This window comes from Thunnus maccoyii, chromosome 2, assembly GCF_910596095.1.
Source record: "Thunnus maccoyii chromosome 2, fThuMac1.1, whole genome shotgun sequence".
In the NCBI taxonomy this organism is placed as follows: Eukaryota; Metazoa; Chordata; class Actinopteri; order Scombriformes; family Scombridae; genus Thunnus; species Thunnus maccoyii.
Genome location: NC_056534.1, coordinates 1,305,829 through 1,324,233, shown reverse-complemented (window position 1 = coordinate 1,324,233; position 18,405 = coordinate 1,305,829). Strand labels below are relative to the sequence as shown.

Genomic DNA, 18,405 nt, shown 5'->3' with positions numbered 1-18,405 from the left:
CAGACACTTTCAGTTTATAATTGTGGCATCCGTCGTTTGACTAATTATTGATTACACACTTAATATTTTACAAATTAGAGTTTTTTTATGTGATGAACTTGGGTGTGAAAATTAACTAAATTGGTTTTGTCTATAAAAAAAGCAAAATGACGGTGCAGGCAGTGGGACAAGTAATGTAATTGGTGTATGCACGAACACTGTGTTACACCGGTAACGCCTTTGCCAGATTCATTCATGAAACAACAACATTATCATTATTATTATTATAACAAAACTTAGGAGTTGGAGAAACGGGACTACGATGGAGATTTTTGATTGTATAGATTTTTTCTTCAACAAATTGGATAAATGTTTATGAGTTTTATCTCCCAAGTCTTTTTGAGGGTTAGTCTGTGTAAAGAGAGGAATGTATCACAACTACCGGTCAGGTTTCCAAATATTTTGCTCTGGTCTCTGAAGGATGAAGCCTAATGATTTTGGTGACTCCCTGACTTTTACTTGAACACCACCCTCAGGACAAAATTTCCACTTATTTACACACAAGAAACACAAAAACTGAATTAAGAGAATGCCATGAAACTAACAGCACATTCATGCTCCCCAGAGCACAAAGCCGTCCTCTGATTAATAAAGTTTTAGGGCCCTATTTTAACGATCTAAAGCGCACTGTCTGAAGAGCATGGTGCAAGTGCATTTAGGGTGTGTCCAAATCCACTTCTGCTATTTTAACGGCGGAAAAATGGTCGATGCGCCAGGCGCATGGTTCAAAGGGGTTGTCCATAGTCTCCTTATTGATCATGGGTGTGTTTTCGGCATAACATGCAATAAATAATCAGTGTCATCTCCCATTCCCTTTAAGAGGCAGGTGCGCTTGCACCTTGGCGGATTGCTATTATGACGGCTGATTTGCCAAGTAGTAAGAAGGAAGCTTCTCTGCAGAGGAAAGGAATCTGCTCGTGCACAAAGTGAGAGTGCACGATCCATAACGAGCACACTGGCCTCTGCTGCTCCTGAACCTTCCCGTGGCCCCAGACCACCAGTTTAATATCCTGTTCATTCATTTGTTGTAAATTTCTTTTCGTTTGTTTTTTGAAAAGTTTTATTTTTTAAATTACAGCTTTGGTTTCTTTAAAATTGTTTTGTTCAGTCATGGAGTATCAGGTCAAATCAGCAGGTTTTAATTGCTGAAAGTATGGAAGCTTGATCATTGTAATCGTAAAAATGTCAAAGAATATTTGTTAAATATTGTTAAAAAATTAAATCATTAATTTTAATCATGTAAAGAATCATTAACACAGTTTTCAGGACTTGATCAGCTCTCCAAGGTTCTGATCCTGCTGCTGGCAGCAGCTAGAAGCTGTGCAGATTTATGTCCTTTTTTAGTTTAATCATTGTTTTCAACTTATTTATTTCCTCATGTGTTCCTCATGTCATCATGTATGGATGCAGCAGGACAGAAGATCTGTGTCTGATCCGTTGTTGTCCATCTGTTTGAAGTGTATTGCCACGATTTGGTCAAATAATTAGACTATTTCATCTGTCATTACTAGTTAATTCTGATAAATATTATGAATAACCATTATGACATGTATTTTTAAAAATATGTTAATGTACACAATAATAATCCAGTGTTTCCCCTTTATTCATTCAGCACCGCCGCTGCAAAATTATGAACGCCGCTGCACTCGCACACTGTACAAGCAAAACACCCTTCGTTACTGTGGAATTTTTTTAGTCGTCCTCCCTCTCTTCATTCTTCAAAGGACATCTACGTGAAAGGTACAAGAGAAACGTGATGTGAACGCGAGCGGAGCAGAGGAAAAGTTTAGTTGTCAATATGGCAGTAAATGTACAGTACAGGCTGTGTGTCAGTTAATAAGTGCTGCAGCTCCTCAAGACAAAGAAAATACTCATCTATCGAGGGGGGTTAGCCCCGAAGTTAGCAGCAACGCGTTAGCTTAACTTGATCAGGCTCACTTAAGGTGGACTGACTTTCAAGGTGGACCAGCAATTCTCAATGTGTCAATCTCAGCCGCTCTTTAACAGAAAACGGAGAAATGTCTGGCTGATGAGTGTCTTGAGTTTTTCTGCATGAAATGTCCAAATCAACAGCCGCTTGTGGTTTGGACCAATTGTGGTGTTTGGTGTGGTGGTAACTGATGTCATTCAGGTGGAAGATGGACAAATCTCACCTACCAACAAAGCAAAACAATTCCCAAATGTTCCCAAATGTTTCTAAATGAGGTTTGATTCAGTTAGTCAGAAGAGTACAAGCTGATGTTGTTCAGACAGCAAAGATGGACAAAATCTACCTCAAACATAAACATGAAACTAGATTTTTATGTTGACGGATTTATTTTAATGGCATTATTGACTGATTTTATTTGGTGCTAATGTTGAAAGTTTATTTAATAAAGGTTATAAACGAAACTCAGGTACAGTATTTTTTTATTTTTATAGAACTTGGAGTCCATGCTTCTCATGTTCAGAAAATACATAAAACATTAGAACTGAAATATAGTTGTTTCTGTATTATGCAGGATGCTTTTTATCCAAGGAAGTCATTACATATGACTATTCAGTGGTAGTAGTTTTTTTTTAATTGCAATTTTTGCAAATTCCTGCAATTTTACCACCAAAAGAGCACATAAAACATCACAAAATGTATCATAATTTTTGAGAAAAGACGATGCAAAATCAAATATTTTTGGCCACAAAAATCACAAAAAAAACTGCAAAATCCTGGAGGGAGTGTGTAATGTAATTATGTGATAATGACTCACTTCAGTGTCTCCAGTCGGCAAAGAGACTCTGCCAAGAACTCAGACAGGTGTTGGACGCCGCGGTCTCGGAGGTAGTTTCTTGCCAGATCCAGAACCCTCAGGTGGGCGGGGTTTGACCTCAGACTGGAAGCCAGAGCAGCACAGCCGCTGTCAGTGATCCAACAACCAGCCAGTCTGTTTGGGGAAAATATAGGTGGTTAGATGGTTACATACAGTGCCAGACCCCTGTACATGCAAACCTGCCCACTGCCCTGACCCAGTGACTCCACATACAAACCAGTAAGTCATCTTTTCTGATCTGACCAATCAGTCAGTGCTGAAGTGTTTTAAAGTCATCCCTCTTTTGCAGCCAAACATAATGTCAATGCATTTTTTAAATGTTAGCAGTTTTTTATCATTAAAAAGAAGAAAGGTAATCTGATGGATTACCTGAGCTCTAGACAAACTGAGCGACCACAGACATACAGTTCATATAACTGCAGTACGGCCTGGTTCAGCAGCCGATCTGTGAAACTTCAAGTTCTAATTTAAATAAATGTCTGTTAAATCACTGTCTATCGCCGAATGAAGTAACACAATGGTGATTGAGCCTATGGCCTGCTGATGAAAGTTCTTGCATTTGCAATATTATGACTATTATGAACCGGGCGTTGGCGGCGACTTTCCCGCCATGTGTTCAAATCAGCGGAGCTGACGCAACAGACTTTCAAGGTGGACCAGAAATTCTCAGTGTGTCAATCTCAGCCGCTCTTTAACAGAAAACGGAGAAATGTCTGGCTGATGAGTGTCTTGAGTTTTTCATAACCCCCCCCCCCGCCGCTCCAAAGCAGTCAACCTAGGGGAAACACTGATAATCTTTCACATTGTTATTCTTTTATTTGCAATCTTTTGCATGTCTGTGTGCTGCTGTTCGTCCTGTGTGTGTAACAAGCAGCGTGTATGTTGTGCACCAGCCTGTGTAGGCGCATATTACTATAATGATAATGTGCCCTCAAAATAACAGTGAAACGCTGTGCCATTGACTTCACACCAGGTTTTTGTTGGTCAATAGTGCAATTGCTCTCTGCTGCCTCAAGATAGCAATGCGCCAACAATGTGCCTGACCACACCTCATTTTAGGACCAACACACCCATGGGCGCTCTGATGGGCGCAAGTGCATTTGCTATTTAAACAACGTGGGTGCTGGACGGGAAAATGACAACTGCGTCGATCTTAAACTAGCAAAGACACTTGCGTCACGCTTGGCACTGCTTTGTGCCGGGTGTAAGATATGGCCCATAGTGTGAACAAGATGGAAAAAAGATAAAAATGTGTGATAACAAGTCCCTCCAGGAAGTAATTGGGAGCAGTGATTTTGCTAAATTACAGCAACTTTTCTGCATGAAATGTCCAAATCAACAGCAGCTTGTGGTTTGGACCAATTGTGGTGTTTGGTGTGGTGGTAACTGATGTCATTCAGGTGGAAGCTGGACAAATCTCACCTGCCAACAAAACAAAAAACATTTCCCAAATGTTCCCAAATGTTTCTAAATGAGGTTTGATTCAGTTAGTCAGAAGAGTACAAGCTGATGTTGTTCAGACAGCAAAGATGGACAAAATCTACCTCAAACATAAACATGAAACTAGATTTTTATGTTGACGGATTTATTTTAATGGCATTATTGACTGATTTTATTTGGTGCTAATGTTGAAAGTTTATTTAATAAAGGTTATAAACGAAACTCAGGTACAGTATTTTTTTATTTTTATAGAACTTGGAGTCCATGCTTCTCATGTTCAGAAAATACATAAAACATTAGAACTGAAATATAGTTGTTTCTGTGATATGCAGGATGCTTTTTATCCAAGGAAGTCATTACATATGACTATTCAGTGGTGGTAGTTTTTTTTTTTTAATTGCAATTTTTTTGCAAATTCCTGCAATTTTACCACCAAAAGAGCACATAAAACATCACAAATTGTACCATAATTTTTGAGAAAAGATGATGCAAAATCAAATATTTTTGGCCACAAAAATCACAAAAAAAACTGCAAAATCCTGGAGGGAGTGTGTAATGTAATTATGTGATAATGACTCACTTCAGTGTCTCCAGTCGGCAAAGAGACTCTGCCAAGAACTCAGAAAGGAGTTGGACGCCGTGGTCTTGGAGGTCGTTTCTTGCCAGATCCAGAACCCTCAGGTGGGCGGGGTTTGACCTCAGACTTGAAGCCAGAGCAGCACAGCCGCTGTCAGTGATCCAACAACCAGCCAGTCTGTTTGGGGAAAATATAGGTGGTTAGATGGTTACATACAGTGCCAGACCCCTGTACATGCAAACCTGCCCACTGCCCTGACCCAGTGACTCCACATACAAACCAGTAAGTCATCTTTTCTGATCTGACCAATCAGTCAGTGCTGAAGTGTTTTAAAGTCATCCCTCTTTTGCAGCCAAACATAATGTCAATGCATTTTTTAAATGTTAGTAGTTTTTTATTATTAAAAAGAAGAACGGTCATCTGATGGATTACCTGAGCTCTAGACAAACTGAGCGACCACAGACATACAGTTCATATAACTGCAGTACGGCCTGGTTCAGCAGCCGATCTGTGAAACTTCAAGTTCTAATTTAAATAAATGTCTGTTAAGTCACTATCTATCACCGAATGAAGTAACACAATGGTGATTGAGCCTATGGCCTGCTGATGAAAGCTCTTGCATTTGCAATATTATAATTATTATGAACCGGGCGTTGGCGGCGACTTTCCCGCCATGTGTTCAAATCAGCGGAGCTGACGCAACAGACTTTCAAGGTGGACCAGAAATTCTCAGTGTGTCAATCTCAGCCGCTCTTTAACAGAAAACGGAGAAATGTCTGGCTGATGAGTGTCTTGAGTTTTTCATAACCCCCCCCCGCCGCTCCAAAGCAGTCAACCTAGGGGAAACACTGATAATCTTTCACATTGCTATTCTTTTATTTGCAATCTTTTGCATGTCTGTGTGCTGCTGTTCGTCCTGTGTGTGTAACATACAGAGTGTATGTTGTGCACCAGCCTGTGTAGTCGCATATTACTATAATGATAATGTGCCCTCAAAATAACAGTGAAACGCTGTGCCATTGACTTCACACCAGGTTTTTGTTGGTCAATAGTGCAATTGCTCTCTGCTGCCTCAAGATAGCAATGCGCCAACAATGTGCCTGACCACACCTCATTTTAGGACCAACACACCCATGGGCGCTCTGATGGGCGCAAGTGCATTTGCTATTTAAACAATGTGGGTGCTGGACGGGAAAATGACAACTGCGTCGATCTTAAACTAGCAAAGACACTTGCGTCACGCTTGGCACTGCTTTGTGCCGGGTGTAAGATATGGCCCATAGTGTGAACAAGATGGAAAAAAGATAAAAATGTGTGATAACAAGTCCCTCCAGGAAGTAATTGGGAGCAGTGATTTTGCTAAATTACAGCAACTTTTCTGCATGAAATGTCCAAATCAACAGCAGCTTGTGGTTTGGACCAATTGTGGTGTTTGGTGTGGTGGTAACTGATGTCATTCAGGTGGAAGATGGACAAATCTCACCTGCCAACAAAACAAAAAACATTTCCCAAATGTTTCCAAATGTTTCTAAATGAGGTTTGATTCAGTTAGTCAGAAGAGTACAAGCTGATGTTGTTCAGACAGCAAAGATGGACAAAATCTACCTCAAACATAAACATGAAACTAGATTTTTATGTTGACGGATTTATTTTAATGGCATTATTGACTGATTTTATTTGGTGCTAATGTTGAAAGTTTATTTAATAAAGGTTATAAACGAAACTCAGGTACAGTATTTTTTTATTTTTATAGAACTTGGAGTCCATGGTTCTCATGTTCATCAAATACATTAAACATTAGAACTGAAATATAGTTGTTTCTGTGATATGCAGGATGCTTTTTATCCAAGGAAGTCATTACATAAGACTATTCAGTGGTAGCAGTTTTTTTTAATTGCAATTTTTTGCAAATTCCTGCAATTTTACCACAAAAAGAGCACATAAAACATCACAAATTGTATCATAATTTTTGAGAAAAGACGATGCAAAATCAAATATTTTTGGCCACAAAAATCACAAAAAACTGCAAAATCCTGGAGGGAGTGTGTAATGTAATTATGTGATAATGACTCACTTCAGTGTCTCCAGTTGGCAAAGAGACTCTGCCAAGAACTCAGACAGGTGTTGGACGCCGCGGTCTCGGAGGTAGTTTCTTGCCAGATCCAGAACCCTCAGGTGGTCGTGGTTTAACCTCAGACTGGAAACCAGAGCAGCACAGCCGCTGTCAGTGATCTGACAACCAGCCAGTCTGTTGGGGGAAAATATAGGTGGTTAGATGGTTACATACAGTGCCAGACCCCTGTACATGCAAACCTGCCCACTGCCCTGACCCAGTGACTCCACATACAAACCAGTAAGTCATCTTTTCTGATCTGACCAATCAGTCAGTGCTGAAGTGTTTTAAAGTCATCCCTCTTTTGCAGCCAAACATAATGTCAATGCATTTTTTAAATGTTAGTAGTTTTTTATTATTAAAAAGAAGAAAGGTAATCTGATGGATTACCTGAGCTCTAGACTAACTGAGCGACCACAGACATACAGTTCATATAACTGCAGTACGGCCTGGTTCAGCAGCCGATCTGTGAAACTTCAAGTTCTAATTTAAATAAATGTCTGTTAAATCACTGTCTATCGCCGAATGAAGTAACACAATGGTGATTGAGCCTATGGCCTGCTGATGAAAGCTCTTGCATTTGCAGTATTATGATTATTATGAACTGGGTGTCAGTAGCGACTTTCCCGCCATGCGTTCAAATCAGCGGAGCTGACGCAACAGACTCACTCTGCATTGGCTTGTGTGTGAAGCAGTTTATCTTTTGAAAGCTTACTCTTATTGGCTTTTTACTGACAAAGCTTTTATTGCCTGTACAGTAAGTGTCTCTCCTGTGCTGCGCTGTGTACAGCACACACATGGACCCTCGCCACTCCTCACAGCAGAGGAGAGGAGACAAAGCAGCGCAGCCATAAATGACATTAAAATGCAGCATGAAATCTGTTTTACTTACATAAATTCTGAGCAGCATGGGACCAACCAGCGACTGCTAAAGACAGAGCTGATATCTATTAGCTTGGTGCTAGTGTTATGTTTCTTTTACATTATCATGTGTTTGAGATTTGTATGAAATTATGCATTTCTTCTGATTACAGTGACAGAAATCAGGAGTTTAATGATCCAAAGTCATTACTGCTGATTTAATGAGTGACTCCACACAAACAGCACTTCCACATCCAGACTGAGGTTGGACAGAAGCTACGTTCATGTACTTTCAAAGCCTGCGTCACACCCAATTTCACACTTTTGTTTTAAGACTGAAGAACTTCCACATTCACACAGACGACCTTCATCTGTTCACCACTTTCAGTAGCAGTAGAAATGTCTACACTTCTACTCTGAGACCACAGGGATGAGAGAGACACATAAATCAGCTGCTGCACTCATCTATATACTGTGCAGCACCTAAACTTTGGTGCCTGAATGTGCAAAGATCTTTTTACCTGAGTCTCTGGAGTTTGCAGTTGGGATTTTTGAGGCCATCAGAGAGAAGCTTTATTCCTGAATCCTGCAGTTGATTTCTGCTCAGCTCAAGCTCCTCCAGACCAGAAGACTTAAAGCTGAGAACTGATGAAATAAACTCACAGCATTTATCAGTGAGGTTACAGTCACCCAACCTGAAGTGACAAACAAAATGACTGTTAACATCTTGTAAACATTCTCCTCTGAGCATTTGGTATGTTGAAGCCAAATACTTACAAAGCTTTCTTTGATGCTTTGAGCACTGGCAGCAGCCTCCCCAGAACTTCATTTGACTTGTAGTATTTCTTCAGGTCAAACACATCGAGGTCTTCATTAGAAACAAGCAATATAAAGGCCAAAGCTGACCAATGTGCAGGTGAAATTTTACTAACATCTCCTGAGCTCTGGTACTTTTGGACTTGCTCTACTAGAGACTGGTCACCAAGTTCATTTAAACACTGGAAAAGATTGATGCTCTTGTCGGTATCGGACAGTTTCTTGATCTTCTCGTGAATGTAGGTGATTGTGTCCTGATTGTTCAATGGACTTCTTACATTAAATCCAAACCCCTTCTGAAGAAGGCTCTGATTCTTGTCCTGTGACAGACCAAGCAGGAAGCGCAGAAACAAGTCCCATTGTCCGTGATCACTGGCTAAAGCTGTATCCACTGCGTTCTTGTGGAGGAGGACGATGAGGATTTCTCCTTTCTCTGATCTCACTTTAACCTTTGACTGGCTGGGAAGCAGATTTTGTCCACTCTCTATGAAGGTCTCTAATACATACAGAGCTGCAAGAAACTCCTGTACACTTAAATGCACAAAAGAGTAAACCTCCTGTCTGTGAAGACCGTATTCTCTCCTTATGATCTGTGTACAAACTCCTGAGTAAACTGCAGCTTCTTTCAGATCAATTTGACACTCCTTCAGATCTTTTTCATAGAAGATTATGTTGCCCTTCTGTAGCTGTTCAAATGCCAGCTTTCCCAATTTCATGATCACATCTTTATCCCTTTCTTTTTTTCTTTCTTTGTCTGTTTCAACCTCCTGATAATCCTTCTCGTTTTTCCGTGTTGTTTGGATAATCAGGAAGTGTGTGTACATTTCAGTCACAGTCTTGGGTAACTCACTTTCATGAGTTCCTGTGAGGAGACTCTGGAGAGCTGTGGCTGAAATCCAACAGAACATTGGGATGTGGCACATGATGTACAGAGATCTCAACGGCCTTGACTGAAGATGATCGGAGATCTTTTGAGCCACATCCTGGTCACTGATTTTCTTTAGAAAGTACTCCTCCTTCTGCTCATCAGTAAAGCCTCGTACCTCGGTCACCCTGTCGAAGCACACGGAAGGAATCTTACTGGCTGCGGCCGGTCTACTTGTGATCCAGATCGAGGCTTTGTGAAGCAGTTTTCCTTCAATTAAGTTGGTCAGTAAGACGTCTACTGTTGTAGTTTTTTTAATGTCGCGGCACACCTCATTTTTCTCAAACAGAGGGAATTTTAATTCATCCAGGCCATCGAAGATGAACAAAACATTAGAACTCTTGTAGTCTGAAGGTTCCAAATCCTTCACTTCTTCAAAATAGTGACCTATTAAATCCATGAGACTATAATCTTTGTCTTTTATTAAATTCAAGTCTCTGAATGTGAATGGAAATATGAGCTGAAAGCTTTGGTTGGCTTTTCCAACAGCCCAGTCCTGAGTGAATTTCTGCACAGCAACAGATTTTCCAATGCCAGCAATTCCCTTCGTCAGAACTCTCTGAGGAGGGTTCTCTTCGTTTGGCAAAGTTTTCAAAATGTCATTGAGTTCGATTTTCTTCCCCTCACTCGCACACCTTCTACATTCTAATTCAACCACTTCATGTTCACTGTTAACCTCCCCACTGCCTCCCTCTGTGATGTACAGCTCTGTATAGAGTTTGTTTAAAGGAGTTGATGATCCATCTTCCTTTGTTACTTGTAACAGATTCTTTGTTGAATTTTCAAGGTAAGATTTTAGTTCATCTTGGCACCTTTGGATGTTTTCTGAAAGATAATAAAAATATAGTTACATGAATAACTTTTATTTGCTCATATTCTTCCAAGTTAGCAAATATGTATCTGTGCATGTGTGTGCTATTTTTCAGACCAACTCAAAACAAAAACCCAAGAACCAGATGTGAACCACACCGGGTCCAGACTTGAGAGTGCCTTGGCTTTGGCTCTGGTTAAAGGATAGGTTCAGGTGGGAATGGGTTTTGCTCACTACAACAATTCCTACTCGCCATACTGACCCTGAATTCTCTCTGAATGTGACTACACTGTAAGAAAAGAGGGTTAAAATCCAGTCTTTGTTGCAAAGTTCAGCTGACGCTAACATGATGCTTCAGCAGTCTTAGATAAATCGAATCTGTATCTTCTTAAGTCACAGTCTGTTTAGTACAAAATTCCCTCTTTTTATTCCCACTGAGTAAAGTTCTTCGCTGATCTGTGGCAAAGACATATATTTAGGTTGTGGTGTGCAAGTCTGTTGATGTCATCTGGCTTTTACTACTCAAGACGTGCTCAGAGTGATTTGTTTCTTTGCAGATTTGATAGCTGGATTATTTTTGCAGTCTACATTTTCAGACATTAATATTTTGCCCGCTCCAACTCTTTGAGAAAAATTTGAAATTGAAAAAATTAAAATCCAAAAGAGGGTCAAATCACAGACATCAATAGCTTGTTTTAACTGTTTTCTTTAGTTGTAAAATAGAAGAAATCACCACAGGTCACATTAACAGTTGGCAGCTAATTGTCACTTGTCTGCAGCTCCATCACTTCCTGTTTTACCTGCTGCCATACTGCTGGATGTATTTTCAGCGTCAATTGTGTCAACTCCACAACATCTTCATAACGCCTGGGACACACTGGATGCGTGAGCAGTGCGTGTGCATGTGTAGCTGAACTGCTGCGTCTCGCACGCTTGCAGCATCCACACTGGAAACGTGTCTGCTGCGGTGCTTCTGCCACTGGCAGCCCTATCTTTCTATCGTGTTTCCTGTCTATTTCCACTGAGAACCGCTCGCGTCACACAGAGAAAATAGGCAAGACCTCGAATCTCTAGATGAAGCGATGCAGCAGCCTCGTGTGACACACGTGTCTCACGTGTGCTGTGAGGCCGCTCTAACCTGTTAACATGGGCGCCAAAATGAAAAGCAAGAGGCTCCGTGACACGCACGGGCTGCTCACGCATCCAGTGTGTTCCAGGGGTAAGAATTTAATCTAATTATGTTTTACTGACAGAAGTAAATTGATTTTCTGTCATTTTGTTTAATATAGGTCATATTTGTAATGTAAACAGCACAGTACCTTTGGTTTTAGGAGAAACAACATTAGTCTCGTCTGTCCTGGCAGGAGCTTGGACTGAAACAGAAACATGCAACATCTCTTGAGAAAAGCAGAATAATTAAATGCATTATGCTGGTTATAATTTAGGCAACTGCATAATTTAACATATATGTAAGTATTTATTTGACTTATAAATTCAGGAGAAACATTTACCATATGTGTTGACAGTTAGATCCCCTTTAACATGAACACCGCGTAACTTAAGTTGGCTGGCAACACTTCCATTCTGGGCGCTGATTGTTGTGTTTCCTGCATCTCTCTGAGTTGTAGCTGAATGGGAACAGAAAAAATTATCAGGAAACACAAACCAGAACTCACTTTCCTTTCGTCAACAAGTGAACTGTGTAGTAGGGGTTTATCTTGGTAAAAATGTGATACATGGGATGGGACTGGCATATTTAAATTTAAATTGACCAGACAGCATTTTTTGAAATTTTGTTGACCTTCAGAAGCAAGAATGTTAAAAAAAACAAAAAAAAAGTTAAAAACCAAAAGGTGACCTCAGCAGAAAAAATGTTCACTTCCTGTCTCTGCAGCTCTGCTGCAAAATTAATTTGCACATCACTGCCAAACAGTTTGAAGTATCAAAACTCTGTTTATAGGAGTGGAGTCATCTTAAAGATGTTCTTTTCTCTTTCTTTTCTTTCATCTTTTCAGGAGTTTTTTTATTTGTGACAACTGCAGTAACATTTTTATGAAACACTGTAAGGCCCCTACAAGAGTCACCACCTTAACATGGTGGAGGGGTGTGTGTACCCCCATGTCCCTGGTAGCTGTGTTGTCTAGGCACTGCTCCTCGTCTCTCTTGATTCCTCATCTGTTTATCTTGTGTTTAATTGTTAAGCAGAAAGCTTATACATTTTATTATTGTCTTTACACTAAACAATAAATGGCAGTGCTTGTCTGACTACATCGGCAGTATGTTGATTCCCTTATTACGAGACGCCTGCAGGGTTGCAACAACGCAACAATGAAATTACACATGACGGTCTGGGAGACCGTTGCGGCGCCTGTAGGGGGTGCTAGAATGCTGGTGGTCCTAGTGTTAACTCCCCATGTGCCGTCACAGGCCCTGATTATCATTATCAAATGCTGCTCTCCTGGTGCTTCCTAAATCCAGACTTAAAAACAAAGGTGACAGAGTGTTTACCGTCAGTGGCCCCAGACTTTAGAACAACTTTCCAGAGGTGATTAGGAGGGCAAAGTCTTTATATATCTTTATAGTCTATCCATCCTGTGATCCTTCAATCTTACCTTTAACACACCATTAGTTTTATTGTTTAGTTTTTTTTACCATGTTTATGTTTTATTGCTTTATTTTATTTACTGTTGTATTGATGGTGCTATCGTTCTGTTTGTTGTTTTCACCCTGTAAAGCACCTTGTAAACCTTGTTTGGGAAAGGTGCTATACAAATAAAGTTTATCATTATTATTATATCTGTTTATTTTATGTGTGTGCAGAGTGAAAAAAAATTAAAAATGACTTTTTAAGCAGCCTTTAGCTGATTTCAACTGAAAAGAGTTGGCAACACTACTTGTTCATAATTAATAACAGACACATTACTACACAGATTCAGGGGCTGTAAGTAACATTATTACTGTTAAAACACGTGCTGCCTGTAGTGCTCATCAAGTTTTCTACCTCTGTAACTGGCTGACAATTCTACAAACTACAATTATATTAACATCATTACCATTTAGCAATGTTAAACTGTGGCAATAGTCAGCACTGACAGTAATTGTAGTAGTGGTAGGCACTAAGTGTGAAATGATGGAGATGGTATTGTGCTCAAGTCTGTTCTCCCTTCAAATAGTATGGTAATAAAATTGTATTTCCCATACACCACCTTGGGGTGAGGGCTTAGGTTATGGTTATGGTTAGACATATGACTGGTTGGGGTAAAGGATATGGTTGGGTGCAGGTTAATATAAAGAAAATTGTCAGGGCAACAGACTCCAACACAATACCTGTATTCAGTTTTTAAAAAGCAGAGAAAATCACTTGGAAAATCTTTTCCAAATGCCCGACATGATAGCTGACTGGATCTGACTAACAGTTAACGTTAGCTAACAAACTCAGTCAAACATAGCCAAGCTAAATGTAGCTAAGCAATGCTAAAATTTCCTGAGTTTACTAACCTATTTTTTTGCTGGAAGACATCTCAGTCCAGGTGTTATTGCATCAGAGACTCTCAATGGACCGCAATGACCTGCAAAGTGGGGGTCACGTGACTGATGGAGACAGCTGGAGGCATCAGTTGGCTGGTTTTCGGGAGCCTTACCAGCTTGTCTATTTTTACTGCAAAAGAAGCAAAACACAAGTGAGTAAAACTCTACAGCACAGAGAAAAACACGTTCAAGCTGTTAATCAACCTACTGCATTTCTACTTTTGTCTGTTTAGTTTTGACAAATTCTGATCATAACTCTGCAAAATATTTTTAAAAAGGTAAAAACGTCGACCATGAGAGAAACAAATTAAACACTTGCAGCAGTCGGCCTCCCAACTCCCAAAATTTGACATATTCATTATGACTTTTTTTAAATTAAATATCAGTAAAGTGTATCATAGACCCGTTAACAGAATGTAATGGCAATTTTCATTTTTCAATGTCCTTTCTTTTCATAGTTTTCCAGTTTGCCATTAATACACAGGTAGATTAGGTTAGAAGTGATCTGACACTGATTCAAAAACAGATTTTCCAGTCGGTTGGCTGCCAGTTAGTTTGTTGCTTTACTGGAGTATTTGTACAAGCCATGAACATACCAGGTTTTCTGTCCTGCCAGCTGTCCTGTGTGTCTGTTACCAGTCTGGTAAGAACTATATGTTCTTCCCTTGCCTGTGCCTACTGTTTCCTGTCACCTATGCCCCTAAATATACAACCCTGTGCATCTAATGACCGCCACCCAGTGTCCAAAACAATACAGCAAGTTATAGTTAAACAAATAACACGCTAACAATCAACATAAATGAGCTTAATCTTACATTAAAAATCATATTTTAGTAGGAATTTTCGTCGTGAATCCATTGATACAGGTTTGAAAGTGGTCAGACTTATAGTTTAGATGTCAGACGTCCCAGTTTGGCACAAAGTCCATGCCCAGAGATTTCCTCCCCATTGGTTTACATTGTAAAGTGTGATGTGGCACTACAACTTTCAGGGCTTACAAAATCTACACCGTTTGAGTTATTACAAAGTTTTTAGTAACTTTTGTTCAGCACAGTGTGATAAGTCATGTATTGAAGTTTGAAGCCGATACCATTAACGCCCCAGGAGGAGATAGCGTTTATTCAAGGTCCAAAATTGGCACAAAGTCATACTTGAATTGTGGACTTCCTGTTGGATTTAGGTCAGGGGTGTCAGTGTATGATTTGTAGGTCTTGATGAGACGAATAATTGAGGCTTGGTTTGATCTCTCTATGACATTCCTACGGGCCGTGGCGGCCGTTTTAGTGACATAGAAGGCGCTATAGAGCACGATTTATCAAATTTTTCAGCAGACCTGATGTGCGTGCCATGTTTGGTGAGTTTTTGAGCATGTTTAGGGGGTCAAATTTGGGTTTGAAGTGGCGGATTAATGAAGAAAGAAGAGAGACAGAAAGAAAGAAACAGTACAGATACAAGAGGGTCCCTTTGGGGCTCAGGCCCTAATAAAATCTCATGAATCAACATCTGCAAACACAGTCAGTGTGGCCTATAATATAACATTGTAGCTAATGGCTCACACAGTGATCAGTCTGTAGTAAACATGCTTGTGGATTAACTTGCTAGCAGTAGTGCTATTCGGTCATATGATCGTCCCCTTGCAGGTTGTAGCTGTCCATCCGGAGTCTCCGGTTATTAAGTATGTCATGAATTCTACACTCTATAACAGAGGTGGTGGGTGCGAAGGTTGCATTAACTACAAAGTCACAGTGGCCACATTTATAGGAAGTACAACAGGTTGAAAGAGGAAAAGTGATCCACAGATTCTTCCTGTTTTTAACAGTTTGACAGCCTTGTTTGCTGCAACAGAGACACTGATGAGTTCTCTACACTGAGACTCAACTAAATTAAAGAATTATGTGAATTTTAAAGACAGCAAATCATGATGCATTATTAAGTTTGAAAGTTGCTATGAAAATGAACGTGCCTTTAGATGATTATATTTGATGTCCCTTAACCCATATTTAAATTAAATATTCTTGTTAATGTTACCGGTGCCAGACTGAGGGGAAATCTGGACCGGCAGCAAAGGTTACACAGGCAAGGGTGCACTGCGTAGCCAATAAGAACAAAGTCTGTGGATTAATAAGGGAGAGAGCCAAAGTTAGCGTCTTGCTCCAGTCAGCGCTCAGTAAAAATTGAATACAACAGTATAAAACTGTACATATTTCTCAGTCACATCAGCTTTCTAAAACTCGCTGATTTAAAGTTCATGTTTAACGTTCACACCAAAACACATTACAGAAATAAAATAAATGTTGAAACCAAACTGACAAACAATATAAAACATTCTGTCTAAAGAAAAAAAGTTTCACACTAATTTAAAATATGACTTACATTCCTACATAAACAAGAATGGGCTTAACTAAAATATAATATATATAAAATATAACAGCTACAAAGATGATATTATCCAAAACACACATTTACTCAAATTACTAAAGTCACACATATTTTAACAGATACATTACAGTTACACTCATCCTATATTGATATAACGTACACAGAACCTTTCTGCAACATCACAGTAACACTCTCTTAAATTGCATCCACGTTTCCCTCACTTGCGTCTTCGTCCCTCACACCGAGGATGCAGGAGAGACGCAAGGAAACCACGCGAGGAGAGGAAACGACGAGACGTCCTCTCCTCTGAAGCGTCACATGAAGCGACGTCTGTTTCTGATGTGTCCTGCTCAGACGCACAGGAACCATTTCTACTCACAAAATGCGTTTATACTATTTATTGATTATTTGCATCTGTATTTTTTGATATTCTGATTGTGAATTCACTATTTAATAACCCAGAATATCATCAGCGTGTCAATTGAACACTGCAAAATGAAAATGATGTAACTCATATCAAACCTAACGCTCAGGAATTTTCAGCCTCACATGTGACTGAATGGAAATGACGATAAATGATGTAAAATATAAATGTGTTATTATGGATAAAGTTAAAGTCAGGAAGAGTCTGTCTGTCAGCAGGAAACAGTTTAATGGAGGAAATAACATCATGAAAAGAAAAATCTTTCTAATACATGAAGAAAGTTGTTTATGGTTCTTTTGTTGATCAGACCGACAATTAACAGATTTTTAACTAGATGATGAATCAGAAAACAAAACATAAAATTTAGGACTTATACACTTAAATTGAATCTATAATCTGTCTCCACTTGGGTATGACACTGCAGTGATGTATCAGATCAGTCAGATCAGCTACAGCGTCCAATCAATAACTGATATCCAATACAGGGGGCATGTTGCTGTTTGTTAGTAAAAGTTGGTAAAAGACTTCCGTGAAGGCGAAGAAAGATGGAATAAGAGACTTGAGACGTCCCGTTAGACTTGAACAACCTCTGAACACAACGGCGCGGCTACTTCCTGTTAACGAGCGACCAGAAGTGAAACTGTTTTGAATATAGCATTTCTCTTCACATTTAACTCACGACTGACTGGCTTATACTTTAAAACAATCTTTAAACACATTTTCGTATGTTACCATACGCAACTGTCTGTAACTTCCATTGACAAGACAGAAAACCGAAATTCACGGAAGTAAATGTTCTAGATGGCAGCGCCCACCAAGACACACAGCAACAAAAAAAACGTTCCAGATACATCTCAAAACCGTGTCACAATTTCACAGAACGATTTGTAATGCCTTCACATTAGATATTAAACAAAGCTAATAATAGAAAAGCAACTTTTAACATACCTGTAGATTAATAAGGGAGAGAGCCAAAGTTTGAATTTTGCTCCAACCAGTGGGCATTGAGCTCTTCAGGTGTCCACAGTGGCATTAGAGCGCCATCCTCTGACGTCTTTGAGTATTGACCTGATGTCAAAACTAGAAACAGAATTAGATTAGTTCAAATAATTACTGGGTGTCTGTTAACATAAAAAAACCTCAACATGTGGCATTTCCAACCCACTACATTATCTTCTTTGTATATATCAAACTTACTTTTCTCATTTTACATCAAATGATTTTTAAACAGTATTTTTAGGCAGGGCCCATACTTTTAAGTGTTGTATGAATACAGGCCTATTTTGTCCACTTTTTGTAGCCCTCACATGTTGCCGTCTTTAAATTCTGTTATTCAGACATTTGAACATTATTGGACAGAAAGACACATAAAGTTTATGTTATTCTTCTTTTCTAAAACATGTATAAATGTTGTTGAGTATGCAGACCTCACTCCTTTATACCCTGCAATTAAATGTTAATGCTGAATGTGTTTTTCTAATACTAAATGGTTGTGAAAAATGGACTCAAATCTATCTTTTCTCTGTTATTAATAACATCCAGCGTGTTGTGAGAACAGCACAGTACATCTATGGCATTGAGTTGCCATCACTAGAACATCTCACAGCACTCGCTGTGTGAGGAGGGCTAAGAACATCATAAATGACATTACACACCATCTGTTTAAGCTCCTCCCATCCGTTCACGCA

At 39.5% G+C, this 18,405-nt stretch overlaps 1 protein-coding gene across 2 annotated transcripts in view; it reads right to left on the bottom strand.

Annotated features, from left to right (window-relative positions):
• The window catches only part of LOC121907047 (NACHT, LRR and PYD domains-containing protein 12-like), a 63,670-nt gene that overhangs the window by 14,310 nt on the left and 30,955 nt on the right, over positions 1–18,405 (bottom strand). The window contains exons 1-8 of one of the 2 annotated variants that reach the window (XM_042426378.1): positions 13,885–13,974; positions 11,898–12,014; positions 11,706–11,759; positions 8,612–10,400; positions 8,356–8,529; positions 6,935–7,108; positions 4,864–5,037; positions 2,784–2,957 (exon numbers count right to left, since the gene is read on the bottom strand). In XM_042426378.1, the coding sequence (XP_042282312.1) occupies positions 2,784–2,957; positions 4,864–5,037; positions 6,935–7,108; positions 8,356–8,529; positions 8,612–10,400; positions 11,706–11,759; positions 11,898–12,014; positions 13,885–13,906 (2,678 nt within the window). In that variant the 5' untranslated portion in view covers positions 13,907–13,974. Of the gene's footprint in view, positions 1–2,783; positions 2,958–4,863; positions 5,038–6,934; positions 7,109–8,355; positions 8,530–8,611; positions 10,401–11,705; positions 11,760–11,897; positions 12,015–13,884; positions 13,975–18,405 lie in introns of those variants that run through there. The other variant, XM_042426369.1, reaches the window with a different exon arrangement.